The sequence below is a fragment of the Lepus europaeus genome, chromosome 19 (genome assembly GCF_033115175.1).
Source record: "Lepus europaeus isolate LE1 chromosome 19, mLepTim1.pri, whole genome shotgun sequence".
Classification (NCBI taxonomy): domain Eukaryota; kingdom Metazoa; phylum Chordata; class Mammalia; order Lagomorpha; family Leporidae; genus Lepus; species Lepus europaeus.
In genome coordinates, this window is record NC_084845.1 from 4,511,968 (window position 1) to 4,525,425 (window position 13,458).

General features: G+C 44.7%; 1 protein-coding gene across 1 annotated transcript; it reads left to right on the forward strand.

Moving 5' to 3' along the window:
* Positions 1-11,747: 11,747 nt before the first annotated feature.
* LOC133748712 (vomeronasal type-1 receptor 4-like) lies at positions 11,748-12,662 on the forward strand. Its single transcript, XM_062177645.1, has one exon. The coding sequence runs from the start codon at positions 11,748-11,750 to the stop codon at positions 12,660-12,662; it is 915 nt and encodes a 304-aa protein (XP_062033629.1).
* The last annotated feature ends 796 nt before the right edge of the window (positions 12,663-13,458 follow it).

Genomic DNA, 13,458 nt, shown 5'->3' on the forward strand with positions numbered 1-13,458 from the left:
TGTCCTGGTAGTAATCCTCGGGGATTAACCCCCACCGAAGGCACAGGGGTTAAAGTAGGGCATGCGGCACAATGGCGAACAATATCGCGAGCGGCAGCACGAGAAAGACCGAATTTGGCGGCAAGGGTTTTTGCGTTTACATGGAACTCTGAATGAAACTGGATAGCCTGCTCTTCTGGGGAAGAAAATTGGAGTATCCAAATGGGGCGTGTGGCTTGATCAGCTATAGCATTGCCTGTGGTCATGGGTCCAGGTAAGGAAGAATGAGCTCTAATATGAGTAATAAAGAAAGGAGCAGACCGATTCCAAATAGATTTTTGCAGGGTGAGGAAAACTGTCGCTACGGAGGATGAAGAATTGACTAGTCCTGCGGCCTCAAGGATAGACACAGAATTAACCACATAGCGTGAATCAGACACAATATTGACAGGTCCGGGGAAATCAGAGAAGACTTGGTTAACTATAAGAAGTTCAGTTACCTGGGGGGAGTTAGTAGCGAATTGGAATGTTTTTGGCACAGATCCTGAAACAACATATGCACCGACTCCTGTTTTAGAACCGTCGGTATACACTACTGGGGCTCCCTGTAAGGGCTTTTGGGATGTGGACTTTGGAAAAATAACTGGGTGAGACTGAACAAAGGTTAGCAAAGGATCAGAGGGTGTTCTGTTTGTAATAGTTGCGGAAGTGGAGCAGACTAAAACCGCCCAAGCATCAGTACAAGCGATTAGCACACGTACCTGTTCCATGGAATAGGGGACAACAATGGTGGATGGTTCGCGTCCAAAATGTTGGATAGCCCTCTGAATGGCTAGGAGAGTTATCTCCGCCACTGCCACGGGATAGTAACTAATAGATCTAGTAGATGACATTGAGGGATGGATCCAGAGGAGAGGCCCATCCTGCCATAGGACCGCGGTGGGCTGTTTAAGGGTGTCGAGGACCCAAAGAGTAAGGTCTCCCGCAGGGTCCCAACGTTTTAGGGCAGCTTTACTAAGGGCATCGTTGACAATTGACAGTGCTTGTTTGGCCTCAGAGGTGAAGGTTCGGGGGGAAGCAAGATCCGGGTCTCCTTTAAGTATATTAAAGAGGGGCTGCAATGCAGCATTAGGAATGTTAAGGTAGTGCCTAATCCAATTGATATCCCCTAAAAGTTTTTGTAAGTCATTTAGAGTGGAGATAGCATTGATTTTTATTTGAATTTTTTGAGGTCTAATTTGAGTAGGGGCGACTATAGCCCCAAGATAAGAAACTACAGACGATAATTGCACCTTATTAGGTGCAATATGCAGCCCTGCCCCTTCCAGCACTTGTTGGAGTGTACTGTATAAGGCCAGGAGCCTCTCTGCTGTGGGGGCTGCACACAGTAGGTCGTCCATATAATGTAGGCACCTGCAGTCGGAATATCGGTCTCTAAGAGGTTTTAGTACTTGGGCTACATAGACTTGACACATGGTGGGGCTATTAGTCATACCCTGAGGCAAGACTGTCCACTCCCAACGCTTGTCCGGTTGTTCCTGGTTCTGGGTGGGGACAGTAAAAGCAAAACGTGGGGTATCCTTTTTGTCCAATGGAATGGAAAAGAAACAATCCTTAAGATCTATTACAATAACAGGCCATTGGTTGGGAAGTGCCGAAAGCAGAGGAAGACCACGTTGCACAGGGCCCATAGGCTGCATCTGTGCGTTGACTGCCCTAAGATCATGTAAGAGTCTCCATTGACCTAATTTTTTGCGGATGGCAAAAATAGGCGTATTCCATGGAGAGGTGGATGGGATCAAATGACCAGCGTTGACCTGCTCCAAGACCAGAGTGTTGACTGCCTCCAGTTTCTCCTGAGATAGGGGCCACTGTGGAACCCAGACGGGTACGTCCGTTAGCCACGAGATGGGTAAAGGCTCCACTGGTTTAGGAGGCGAAACAGTGACCCCTAGGAAAAACCCAGGCCAACTTTACTTGGTCTTTGTTTTGGTTCAATGGGGGAAGGGTGGCCCTGGAGCTGGACACCGAGTCCCTTGCCTGGGACGTAACCCATATTTTGTAGCATAGATCGTACTGCAGGGGAAGTGGTGACCAAAGCAACATCCATTTCGGCCAGGACGTCTCTCCCCCAAAGGGAAATGGGTAGAGGTAAAATGAATGGAGAAAACTGTCCTCTATGACCCTCGCTATCCTGCCATGACAACAAGGCTGCACTGATTTTTGGGAAATGAGCAAAACCAAGTCCTTGCAAGGTTTGTTCCGCCACATTTGTAGGCCATGTACTAGGCCAGTCCTTTGTTGCTATAATGGATTTGTCGGCTCCTGTGTCTAAAAGTCCCTTAATGTCCTTGCCATTAATCTGCAACACTAAAGTGGGACGTTCATTTAAAAGCATATGTAAGCCGGTAAAATTAATGCCAGAGGACCCAAAGTTACCAGCGCCGCGAACGTGGTTTTTAGCTGGGATTAAAGAGTGAAGACTGGGCAGTAATAACATTTGTGCGATACGGTCTCCAGGATTGATTACTAAAGGTCCCTGAGGGGCCTGAACCATGATCTTTACTTTACCAGTGAAATCAGAGTCAACTACCCCGGGGATCACAGCTAGCCCTCGGAGGGCGGCGGAGGACCGACCCAACACTAATCCAACCGAATCCGGGGGCAGAGGACCGGAGCAGTCGCTCTCCACTAATTGTACCCCCATCTCCGGAGTTAAGAGGAGAGGGGAGGTGGCGCGGAGGTCCAGGCCTGCGGACCCGTGAGTGGCACGGGCTGAGGGTGCACTGGGTGTAGCGCAGACACGGGAGGTGGAACCTGAGAGTAGATTTGATTTTGGGGGCTCCTCGCTGGGTTGGGGAGCCCCCTCTGGCCGTTTTTTGGCCCCTGGGCGCTACCTGTAAGTGGGTTGCCATCGATATCGAAAGCAGAACGGCATACCTCTGCCCTATGAGGGCCCTTGCGGCAACGGCGACAAGGCTCTATGCCTGAAGGCTGTGCCGTGGAATACCCATGGCTGAGATTGGGGCAATCGCGTTTTCTGTGACCCGGTTGATGACATTGGAAGCAAAGTCCTGAAGATATGGGGGGTCGGGTCGATTTAGATTTTGGACTGTTTTCTTTGACTTTTGCCAGCATCGCAGCTAGGCCCGCATTAGTAAGTGGCCCACCGGTATCTCTGCAGTATTTTAACCAGGAGTCCAGAGATTTATGTCTATATTGTCGAAGAATGTTTTTGCACTCTTTATTAGCCTGCTCAAAAATAATTTGTTTGACCAGTGGCTGAACGTCAACCTCGGAAGGGAAAATACGCGACGCAGCCTCAAGTATGCGAGCGACAAAATCAGCGAAGGGTTCGGCCGTGCCCTGAACGATCTTGGTGAGGTGGCTAGCTGAGTCACTTGGATTGGACGCCTGCCTCCACGCACGTTGGGCACAGTTGGAAATTTGCCTGTATACTTGTCTAGGGAATTGGGTCTGGTCAGCCTGATAAGGTCCACGCCCTAAAAGCATATCAGCATTCCACGTAGGGTGGCCGTCCTCAGCATTTTCATCTGCCTGGTCATGACAGCACTCTGTATTCATAGATTGCCACAAAAGAAAGCCGCCTGGACTTAAACAGGCCCGAGCCAATTGGGTCCAGTCGCTAGGTGTTAAAATGGACTGGCCGACTGATTCAAGGAGTGACAATGTGAATGGGGCTGTGGGTCCATAGTCATGGACCGCAGCCTTAAGTTGTTTTAATACTGTCATGTCCAATGGTTCGTGCCGGGCCTCTCGCGTGCCCAAAGCCAAAACAGGGTAAGCCTGAGCGGGGGCAGCGGGAGCGCCAGTTCGCAACTGTTTCCAGGCTTGTTGATGAAACTGTCTGCCTGAAAAAGGTGGCACATTTGGGACGTTTAATGGCCATGGCGGCACGGGTGTTAGATGGGGCTGAGGCACGCCTACATGACCGCCAGTAGGAGGCGCTGCGTCTTTAATCTGATGGGCGGGCACGACATCGATAGGAGGAGCCGTAGGCACTAGAGGGCGTAAACAGGCATCTTTTAACTTTTGCCGCAGCTGCGCATACGTAGGAGGCGGGGATTTAGGATCGCCGTCCCCTTCCCCCTCAGACTCAGAGGAGGCGGAGCCACATTCGGAGCCTGAGGCCAGTGAGGAAGTCTGGCATCCCGTGTCCTTAAATTGTATGAGGTCCCGGGCGCCGTCCGAGCTCTGAGAACGAACTTCCTCGAGAGCCTCGCGAACCGCCGTAAGAGTCGGGCGGTCCGCTCCCACCGACCTCTCCTCTTGGAGGCACGCCCGCAGTAGTTCCCATAAGGGGAGAACAACGGGGTCGATATCGGGTTCCTGGGGATCGTTAACTGTGCGCCGGAGATCCTTTCCTAATTTCTCCCAAGACTCAAGAGTTATTTGGCCCTCGTGGGTGAGCCACGGCGCAAAGAAATCAACACTTCCAAGGAACCTGACAAGTGTGGTCTTAGAAACCTTAATCCCTTTGCTACGCAATAATGCTTTTAACGGATTAAGCAACATTGAATGGCTAGATGAATTTCCCATTTTCAGTTTAAAGCGGGAAGACACGTCCGCTATCTTATTTTCAGTTTAAAGCGGGGGAACAAGTCTGCTATTCTTTCAGTTTAAAGCGGGGAAACAAGTCTGCTATTCTTTCAGTTTAAAGCGGGGAAACACGTCCGCTATCTTAGGGTGCGTCCACCCTCCAACCACGAGATATACCTCACTCGCGGGGCCCAGACGGTAAGACTGACCTCGCTTACCTTCTACTTACCGGGCAACGTAGAGGAAGCTCCCCGTACGGGCCACCAGCTGCTCGGCGCCGTCCTCGTCCAGCAAGAGACAGAGACCGAACACTTTGCACGGGGTTCCTTTATTGCTCGGCAAGCAGGAGATCCAGCTTCGATCTCTTCTGGGCAGGAACTTCCCTTACACCCGCGTAGCAAGGGTTTATATGCACAATACACGTCACAAATCAGGTGATAGGCTAGAAGCGCGGGGATAGGACAATCTCGTGGCAAGGCGGGAAGGAGCGAGCTAGAGCGGGAAATCTAAGGCGGGAAGGAGCGAGCAAGAGCGGGAACTCCCTGAGATGAGGAAGAACCCGGAAGCAGGGAGTCGGCGCCATCTTAGGGGCACGGTTCCTCCGGTCTGGTTCCCTACACATGGTCATCAATATGAAAGAAGGTAAAGGAAGGAAAGCTCACAGCAAAAGATCACAGGAAGCTCAATTTCTCTTTGACATAGAATTAAACTCTGATGCTCTGTTAAAGCAAGGTGTTAAAGTAATCTATTATGTTCTCTTGATGTCTGTTAAATTCTAATTGTTCAAAAACAGCTGAATTTTTATTAAGAGCTATGGGTTATTTAAATATGTGCTTATTTTCAAAGATTTGAATAATCACCTTGTAACATGATCAAATTTGTTCTATGTTATGTCATGATTTTAAGGAATCTTATTTCAACCAGATATTTTGGATTTTGAGCCTTCTTGGCATTCTTGACAGGCATTCAAAAAATCAAAGTTTCAAACAATCTGGACTCTAAAATTTCCAGTGAATCTTGGACTTTGGTTTTTCCAGTTTGGGCCCAACTGAAACACTCGAAGGACCTATGTCTCTCATCTTATAGAGACACCAACTAATCAGTCTATTTGGAGTATATTAGAAGTACTGTCAAGATGTGACGTGGTACCAAATTTTAAGTTTCTAAAATGGAAAATGCTATTAATACAAATGTTTGAGAATTAAAAAGTCTAATGATCTTGTGTTAGTGGACATGATAGTTATCTTAATGAGAAAGCCCCAGAGGCCTAAAGGGTTAAATACTTGTAAAATCCTACAGGTGCTTTCAAAAATACTGTGAAGTAAGCAAGTGCCTCTTGTTGGTTGATGAGTTTATAATTTTAAACATGGCGACTTAAAGTCTTTTGTCATCCACAGTTATATATGATTTGCTGCTCATAAAACTAAAGCGTTGTTGGTTCTGTGTTTAGCTGTCCTCCTATAGGTTCCTATGGACTTTTTCCAGCCACTTCTATTGTATTCAGTATTTTGGGATGGCTCTGTAAACAGATGAAGCCAATAATGTATTAACAGTACCAACTGAGAGAAAGTATGGTTAACTGAGGTTACTAAAAACAATAGCAATTCAAATCAATTGGTAATCTACAAAAAGAGTTAAAGATTTTAAGAGCTATTATTAAAATTGCTATATTGGTCTATTATGCTATGTTATATATGTGTACATATTGTATGTCCACATGGGAAAATTTTATTAAGAGTTTTATTTTAATTGGCTTATAGATAAGATTGTCCATAAATTTAAGCTGCTAAAATTAATCAAAGATACATTTTAATTTGGGTGACCTGAATCTGTGTATCATATGTTTCATACTTGTTGGTAGAAAGAAACTAAAACCATTTTATATGGTTGTGCTTAAGTTTACTGGTTAAACAAACTACACCATGTTAGATATTTAAGAGGTGTTTTCAAATGCATGATTCTTAAAATTTATAGAAGGCATTGGACCTTTTGGTAAATGTTTTCTTAAGTTGTTATCTAATGGTTGAAACTGTTTGCTAAGTATTCATGTAATATTGCTATTGTCAGCAAGCGATCTAGGACTTGCTCCTTCATTTCTCTATTCTAAGCCCAACTTGTTCTTTCATTTCTCTATTCTCCTCAAGGTAGGAAACTAATTCTATTATGAAGGAATCTGCAAGATGCACAATTTAATCTTTAGACCTTATAAAAGAGATGACTAACATTTCTCTGTAATAGCATAGCCAAAATAAGAACTTAAATAATAATCTCATAGCTAGATTTACTTCGCCATCAGCGAAGTATACAGTAAGTAGAAAAAACCTCCCTTTCAGACCAAAGGGAAAGAAAGATTTTAAGTGAGAATATAATTTTCCTCATGGGCATTGTCTACCTTAGAAAAACTACTACAGAACATGCCTGTGACTATATACTGGTAGTTCAGGCCACCAAAGATGAGAGATGGGACTTGGGCACTCCCTTGACTTGCATCCTCTGGTCTGCTTTAACACAAACCAGGAGGAAAAGAAAGCTAGGCATCAGAAGCAATGGGTGGCAGGCCTATTAATGGCTGATCTGTACAGTGATCTGCCCTCAAGGAGACCCAACAGGCCAGTCCACTGCAGTGGCTTTCAATGTGGTAAGCCTGGGCTTCAGCAGAAGTCAGCTTGTGAAGAGCCCTGGCAGCTCTGCCAAGAGTTGGATCACTGGAAATGGACCTGCCCTGGAGTTGAAGGATGCCCAGGTCAGAGCCACAGATCTTATTGGCTCTAAGCTGAAAAGCCCTTCACTCAGCCCAACTTCCAAAGTGACCACTGCAGCTGAGGGGGCAGCCAAGTAGGGTCAGCAACATTGCAGGCAGAACTGTAAATTTCTTGTTAGAGATGCCCCCTGCCTTTACCTGGCCAGCTCTCCTCCCAGGCCAGCCAAGTAATGAAAGTCAACAGAGTGCCTCCCCCTAGGAGGTTCACACCTCCCTTAGGATATACCCCATGTGAAGAGATAGATAGGTCTGGGCCTCTTAACTTACAAGGCCTAAAGCCCAACAGATTATTACCTAGCCCCTTCTGTCAGGTTCTATTTGCCTCTCAATCAGAAAACTTAATTGTAGCTTAGACAGCACCTTTCTTAGCTCCTCTAATAATGACTCTGTCCTTTGTTCTAGGCCCTGTCTAGCACACTTGGGCCTCATTCCTTTGTAATCATAACCTCTACTCTGCCACCAATGGCTCTACTCCCAACCTGTGTGTACTGATGGTCCTCTTCCCCACTTACTGCTGTATAATTGTTCAAACCTGGTAAATGCCACTCTTAGGATCATTGGTTACTATCCTCACCCTGTCTTTTATGACCTTGTCTAAATATGATCAGAATCAGCGAACTTTGAAGGCTTCCATCGCCTTGGCAACTCATGATGAGAGCCTGGGGTGGTTACTGGCGCCATAAACTGGAGTGTCAATTTGTTGGATCAACAACAGGATCTCTGTCCTTAATGTGCTGTACATTTTGATTTAATGCTATAACTAGTACTCAAACAGTATGTTTCACTTTGTGTTTCTATGTAGGTGCAAACTATTGAAATCTTTATACTAAATTGATCTGTATATAAAGAGAATTGAAAATGAATCTTGATGTGAATGGAAGGTGAGAGGGAGCGGCAGAGGGGAGGGTTGTGGGTGGGAGGGAAGTTGTGGGAGGGGGAAGCCATTGTAATCCATAAGCTGTACACTGGAAATTTATATTCATTAAATAAAAGTTAAAAAAAAAGAAAACCACTCAGCATACATGAAGGACTTACATTTAACATCTGACATTGATGTGGGAAAAAGAGAAGGAGACTGCAAGAGAGAGACAGAGAGGAGAGAGGAGGGAGGAGAGAGACAAGAGGAAGAGAAGCCAAGAGAGGCCAAGAGAGTAGGGAGCAGAGCCAAGAGAGCACGTGTTCAGGAACAGGCCCTTTTAACTTTGCCTGAGGGTGGGCAGGGAAGCAGGAGTAGCGAATCCCATGAGGAAGGGGGTGGAGCCTGGCTCAGGTAGCTGGGCTGTGCAGCCACCTGGCTAAAACTACACCAGTTTCCTAACATTCCCCCCTTTTGTTCTTTATAAAGCAGGATTTGTATGGGGTTACATTAGTCCCAAAAGTCCAGGGTGGGTAGAGGGATGATGATCTGTCTTTAGAGCTACTTCCTGCTGACATGGGGTGAGGAGGTACTCTGCTGGCATGGGGCAATGTCTCAGGCCACTGTCTCCTGGGTGGGGAGCCGAGTATATTCCTATAGCAGCATTTGGTTGAACGCCTGGTTGTTGAAGGCCTTCGTTTGTGCCATTATAACTTGCTGTAAACACTTAGACACTGTAGTATAAAAGACAGGGTTGAGAATAGTAACCAATGATCCTAAGAGTAGCATTAACCATTTCATAGAGGAGAGGAAATGGGGGGGGGGGTCTCTGGACCCTTGTGGGGACAGTTTGATGGATTTGGCTTAAAGCTGGTCCCAGCCAAGACTGGGAGAAAAGCCACTTAACTTTTGCAGGTAGCGGGGTTTGTCTGTAGAGAAATTCTGAACAATCATACAACATTAAGTGGGGAAGAGGACCATCAGTACACACAGGTTGGGAGAAGAGCCACTGGTGGTAGAGTAGAGGCTATGGTTACAAAAGAATGAGGCCTAAGTGGGCTAGATACAGAGGACACAGTTGTTATTAGAGAACCTAAGAAAGGTGCTAAGCTACAAAAGGATAAATTTTAAATTACATTTTACACTTCCTCATGAACTACAAACCATTCAAGAAGAGGTAACGCGGCTTATCTGATAGTCAGGGAAAATATAAAATATGCCTGAAAGCTCATAAACTTGTGACTCTCTATGGATATTATACTCTAGCTTCTGACATCTACTGGAGATGAGAATGAAAGGTGTACACAGTAAAGGATGTTTTGCTGTGAAACCCCCATACTCCTTTGTCAGACAAATCCAGTGGTTTCTCAGGTAAACCATGATCATCATGTTCGCTGTTGCACTTGTGTTTCTGAAAACATTTCTCAGGAGCATTCTCCCCATTGTTCTGCTCATTATATACATGATGCTGGGCTTAGTGGCATGAAGTTTAGCAAAGTAGTTACTTTGGGGTAGAAAGAATCTTCTGTGAATCCAGGGAGACACAGGAGCTTCACTGCCAGTCCCTCCCATGCCAGACTCAGGATCTCCTGCTCCCTCCAGGTCAGACCCTGTCTGCTCTGGGGATCTGAGAAGGACAGAGTAACTTTCAAAGACTTCAACAGCCTCTTTTTAGATAGTAATTATAGGTTATAATTGGTTTCCATAATTAGCAAGAGGAAGAGTTCACAAAATTCTCAGTACTCCACCTGACATACACTGCACCTGCAGGTGCAAAGATGACTGCAGCTCTGCAGGGAGGTGAGGTCACAGGCCACAGCTCTTATAGTGCTCCAGCTGCCTCCAGCCCACCCAGTGCTGACTGCTTGCCCTGGCAGCTGAGAGAAATTGGGGATTTTCTACATCAGCCCAAAGGAGAGAGTCTTCAATTGAGAGGCATATCATAAGTCTGGGTAAGAGATCAAGTGGGAAAAGGGGATTCTCCCATGTTTGCTCCTGGTCCTGTGCCCCAGCATACAGGGAGGAGGAAGGATTCTGAGATGTGTGCTGAGCTAGCACAGAAACACGGGGGTCCTACACCCTACTCCAATCCCTCGTGGCTCCTGATGCACTTTGGTGTCATGCATAATGATATTGATTCTTGTTTGCTTAATGAAAATAATCATGCCATCTGGTGTTTAATGTATTTAAGGACTGTAGGTCCAAAATAAGTTTCTGTTCAATTTTCTGCACAGGACTCATCACTCTACTTTCAGAATTAGCAGAGAGGCTGCTGTGGAACCGCACATGCTTATAATGTAGACAGAGACAAACCTCAGAATCGTATAATCTTGGGATGCAAGAGTGGCTGCCAGTGTCAGCTTCTGGAATAGCAAGGTTTTCTCCAATCCTATTGTATTAATTGCCCAATGGAGGCAGTGATTATTTCCCATTGAAAATCCCCATGATTACGGTAAGATTATGTTCCTTGTTTAAGTACATGAAGCCTATTTAAGAAGAAAGTAGTGGTAACCCGTAGTAATGAGTTTCAGATGTAATTTTTCACTTTTGTTCTGGACTGAAAATATTTTCATCTTAACTGCAAGCTCCACTTTGTCATGTGATAAAATAAATAAGATCTGACAACAGAGATTGCATCTGCTATGCAAGGCTTACACACAATATATTTCAAAAATCTTGACTTATGGGAAAATACTTTTACTTAACTACTAGTAAAGACATAAGTATATTACATGAACATGGAAATATTTAGTTTCTACCATACTTGACTTCACCAGACTGGTATTAATGTCACTTTGTACAGACCACAGCCAATTTTCAGTACTTCATGCCATTTTTCTTGGTACAAAAGCCAACTGATGTTTCTATTGTCTTCCCCAATACAGACAACTTGGACTAGTTTAATTACAGTTTTCAAAGAGAAAGAGTCGAGAAAATGATACTATAATCAGGTTATATGCATCTGGGTAAGAAACCTAAATGTATAACCATTATTGATGTTATCTTAAGGAAGAAATCTTTATGTATCAAGATAAACTAATACACACAAACTATGAAAACCAATTACCAGCAGCCTAAGATAGATTGATAATACATGAAATTAGATAGGTATACATATGTGTCATTTGAAGAACACAGCTAAGTAGCTCTGTTAGAATAATATGGTGGTTAATTTCAGTACTTTAGAACAAGCCCAGCCAGGTTCAATATTTCACTTTGCACGCAAAAAAGTTTAAATTTAGACAAATAACTATCCTAATGCTGTGTGCATGATCATTTTATTTCCAATGAAATGAATCCTGCAACCTTCTCATGGAGTCATTAAAAATACTGGAATTAATACATGTGTCTGTTCATGTCTGTAGTCAGTGTTGTGTAAGTAGCCTTAAAGATTATATATCCAAGTATTTGGAAACATGTTCAATATAAAAACGTTAAGCAGTTATTTCTAAGGGTGAACTGGTGTAAGTAGAGAATAAGAATATAGAATGCTGAATTTCACCTGACATTAATGCACGTGGTTTGTGTATCATGTTCCCATACAGGAATCTCTGGCCCAGAAACAATAAACAGACACTGGGAGGAGATGGGATGATCACCGAAGATTTGACAACAGGGATGATCTTCTTATTTCAAACTGTCTCTGGAACCCTGGGGAATCTCTCTCTTCTTTCTCATTATCTCTATCTCTACCTCACAGGATGCAAGTTTAGGTCCACAGATTTGATCATCAAACACCTGACTGTAGCCAACTGCTTAGTCATTCTCTCAAAAGGAGTCCCCCAAACCATGACAGCTTTGGGCATGAAGCATTTCCTCAGTGATACTGGGTGCAAGCTTGTGTTCTATGTGCATAGAGTGAGCACAGATGTGTCCACTGGCACCACCTGCCTGTTGAGTATCTCCCAGGCCATCACCATCAGTCCCAGGAACACCAGATGGGCAGAGCTTAAAGCAAAAGCTCCCAAGTACATTGGGTCCTGCAATATCCTCTGCTGGATGCTGAACCTGATACTAAATGCCACAGTGCCTGTGTATATGACTGGGAAAAGTAATGACAATAATACTACAAAGAAAACTGATTATGGTTATTGCTATTCTGTGAATCCTGGCAAAGTCACAGAGTCCCTGTATGTAGCCCTGATATTTTTCCGAAATATTCTCTTTGTGGGCTTCATGTTGTGGGCCAGCAGTTTCATGATTTTCACCCTGTACAGGCACAAGCAGCAGGTCCAATACATCCATAGGACCAACGTCACCTCCAAGTCCTCCCCAGAGTCCAGAGCCACCCACAGCATCCTCGTCCTGGTGAGCACCTTTGTGTCTTTGAGCACTCTCTCCTCCATCCTTCACAGTTGCTTGACTGTTTTAAGCAATCGCAGCGTGTGGCTGGTGAACACCTCTGCACTAGTTGCTGGGAGTTTCCCAGCTGTGAGCCCCTACATTCTCATGAGCCATGACTCCAGAGTGCCCAGGCTCTGCTGTGCCCACAAAAGAAATACATAGCATGAGTGTGTAAATTTTAGGTGTATTCACAATGGTTAGTTCTCTGATGCTTTTAAAATTCATCCATTTATTTACTTGTGAGACACAGAGCTCACCATACTGTGATTCACTCCCCAAACATTTCTCTTGAGTCTGGATCGAGGTCAAAGCCAGAGCCAGGAACTCAATTACTTGCGCAATCAACACCACCTCCTAGTGTCTCCCTTAGCAGGTAACTGAGTTCTGGTCAGAGCTGGGTATCAAACCCAGCTAATGTGATTTTGGATATGTTCGTCTCCAGTGGCCATTTAACTGCTAGGTCGAATGCCTGCCAAACACAATGTGAGTTCTTTATTCTTGAAGCCCTCTGAATGTTTAAGCATGTTTCTTAAAACAGTACAAAGAACAGTTTGGTAAACAAAACAGACTTAATTTCTGCTCTAAATAAATAATGAATGTATTAGTAAATATAAATGAATCACTATGTAATTATCATGTCAATTCCCATATTGTGTTATTGTTTCTGCCTCCATCAAGAAATGTAGAAATTGCTAAGAAGTTATAGGAGTCACCTGGATCAACATATGAATTTTTCAGAAGTGAACAGTTATGGAAATAAGACAGAACAATGGATAGCACAGACGTTAGTGGAGAGAAAATGAAGTTTCCCAGAGTGGAAGCCTTGAGGATCCTGCAGTTCTGTGCATGTAGGGGATGCGTCCTCTGAACTCAGATGTTATGAAGGAGATCGGTTACTTCAATCATGTTCATGTACAAATGGCCGGTGTGACCTGTAGTGGGGCACGGGGTAGCACGA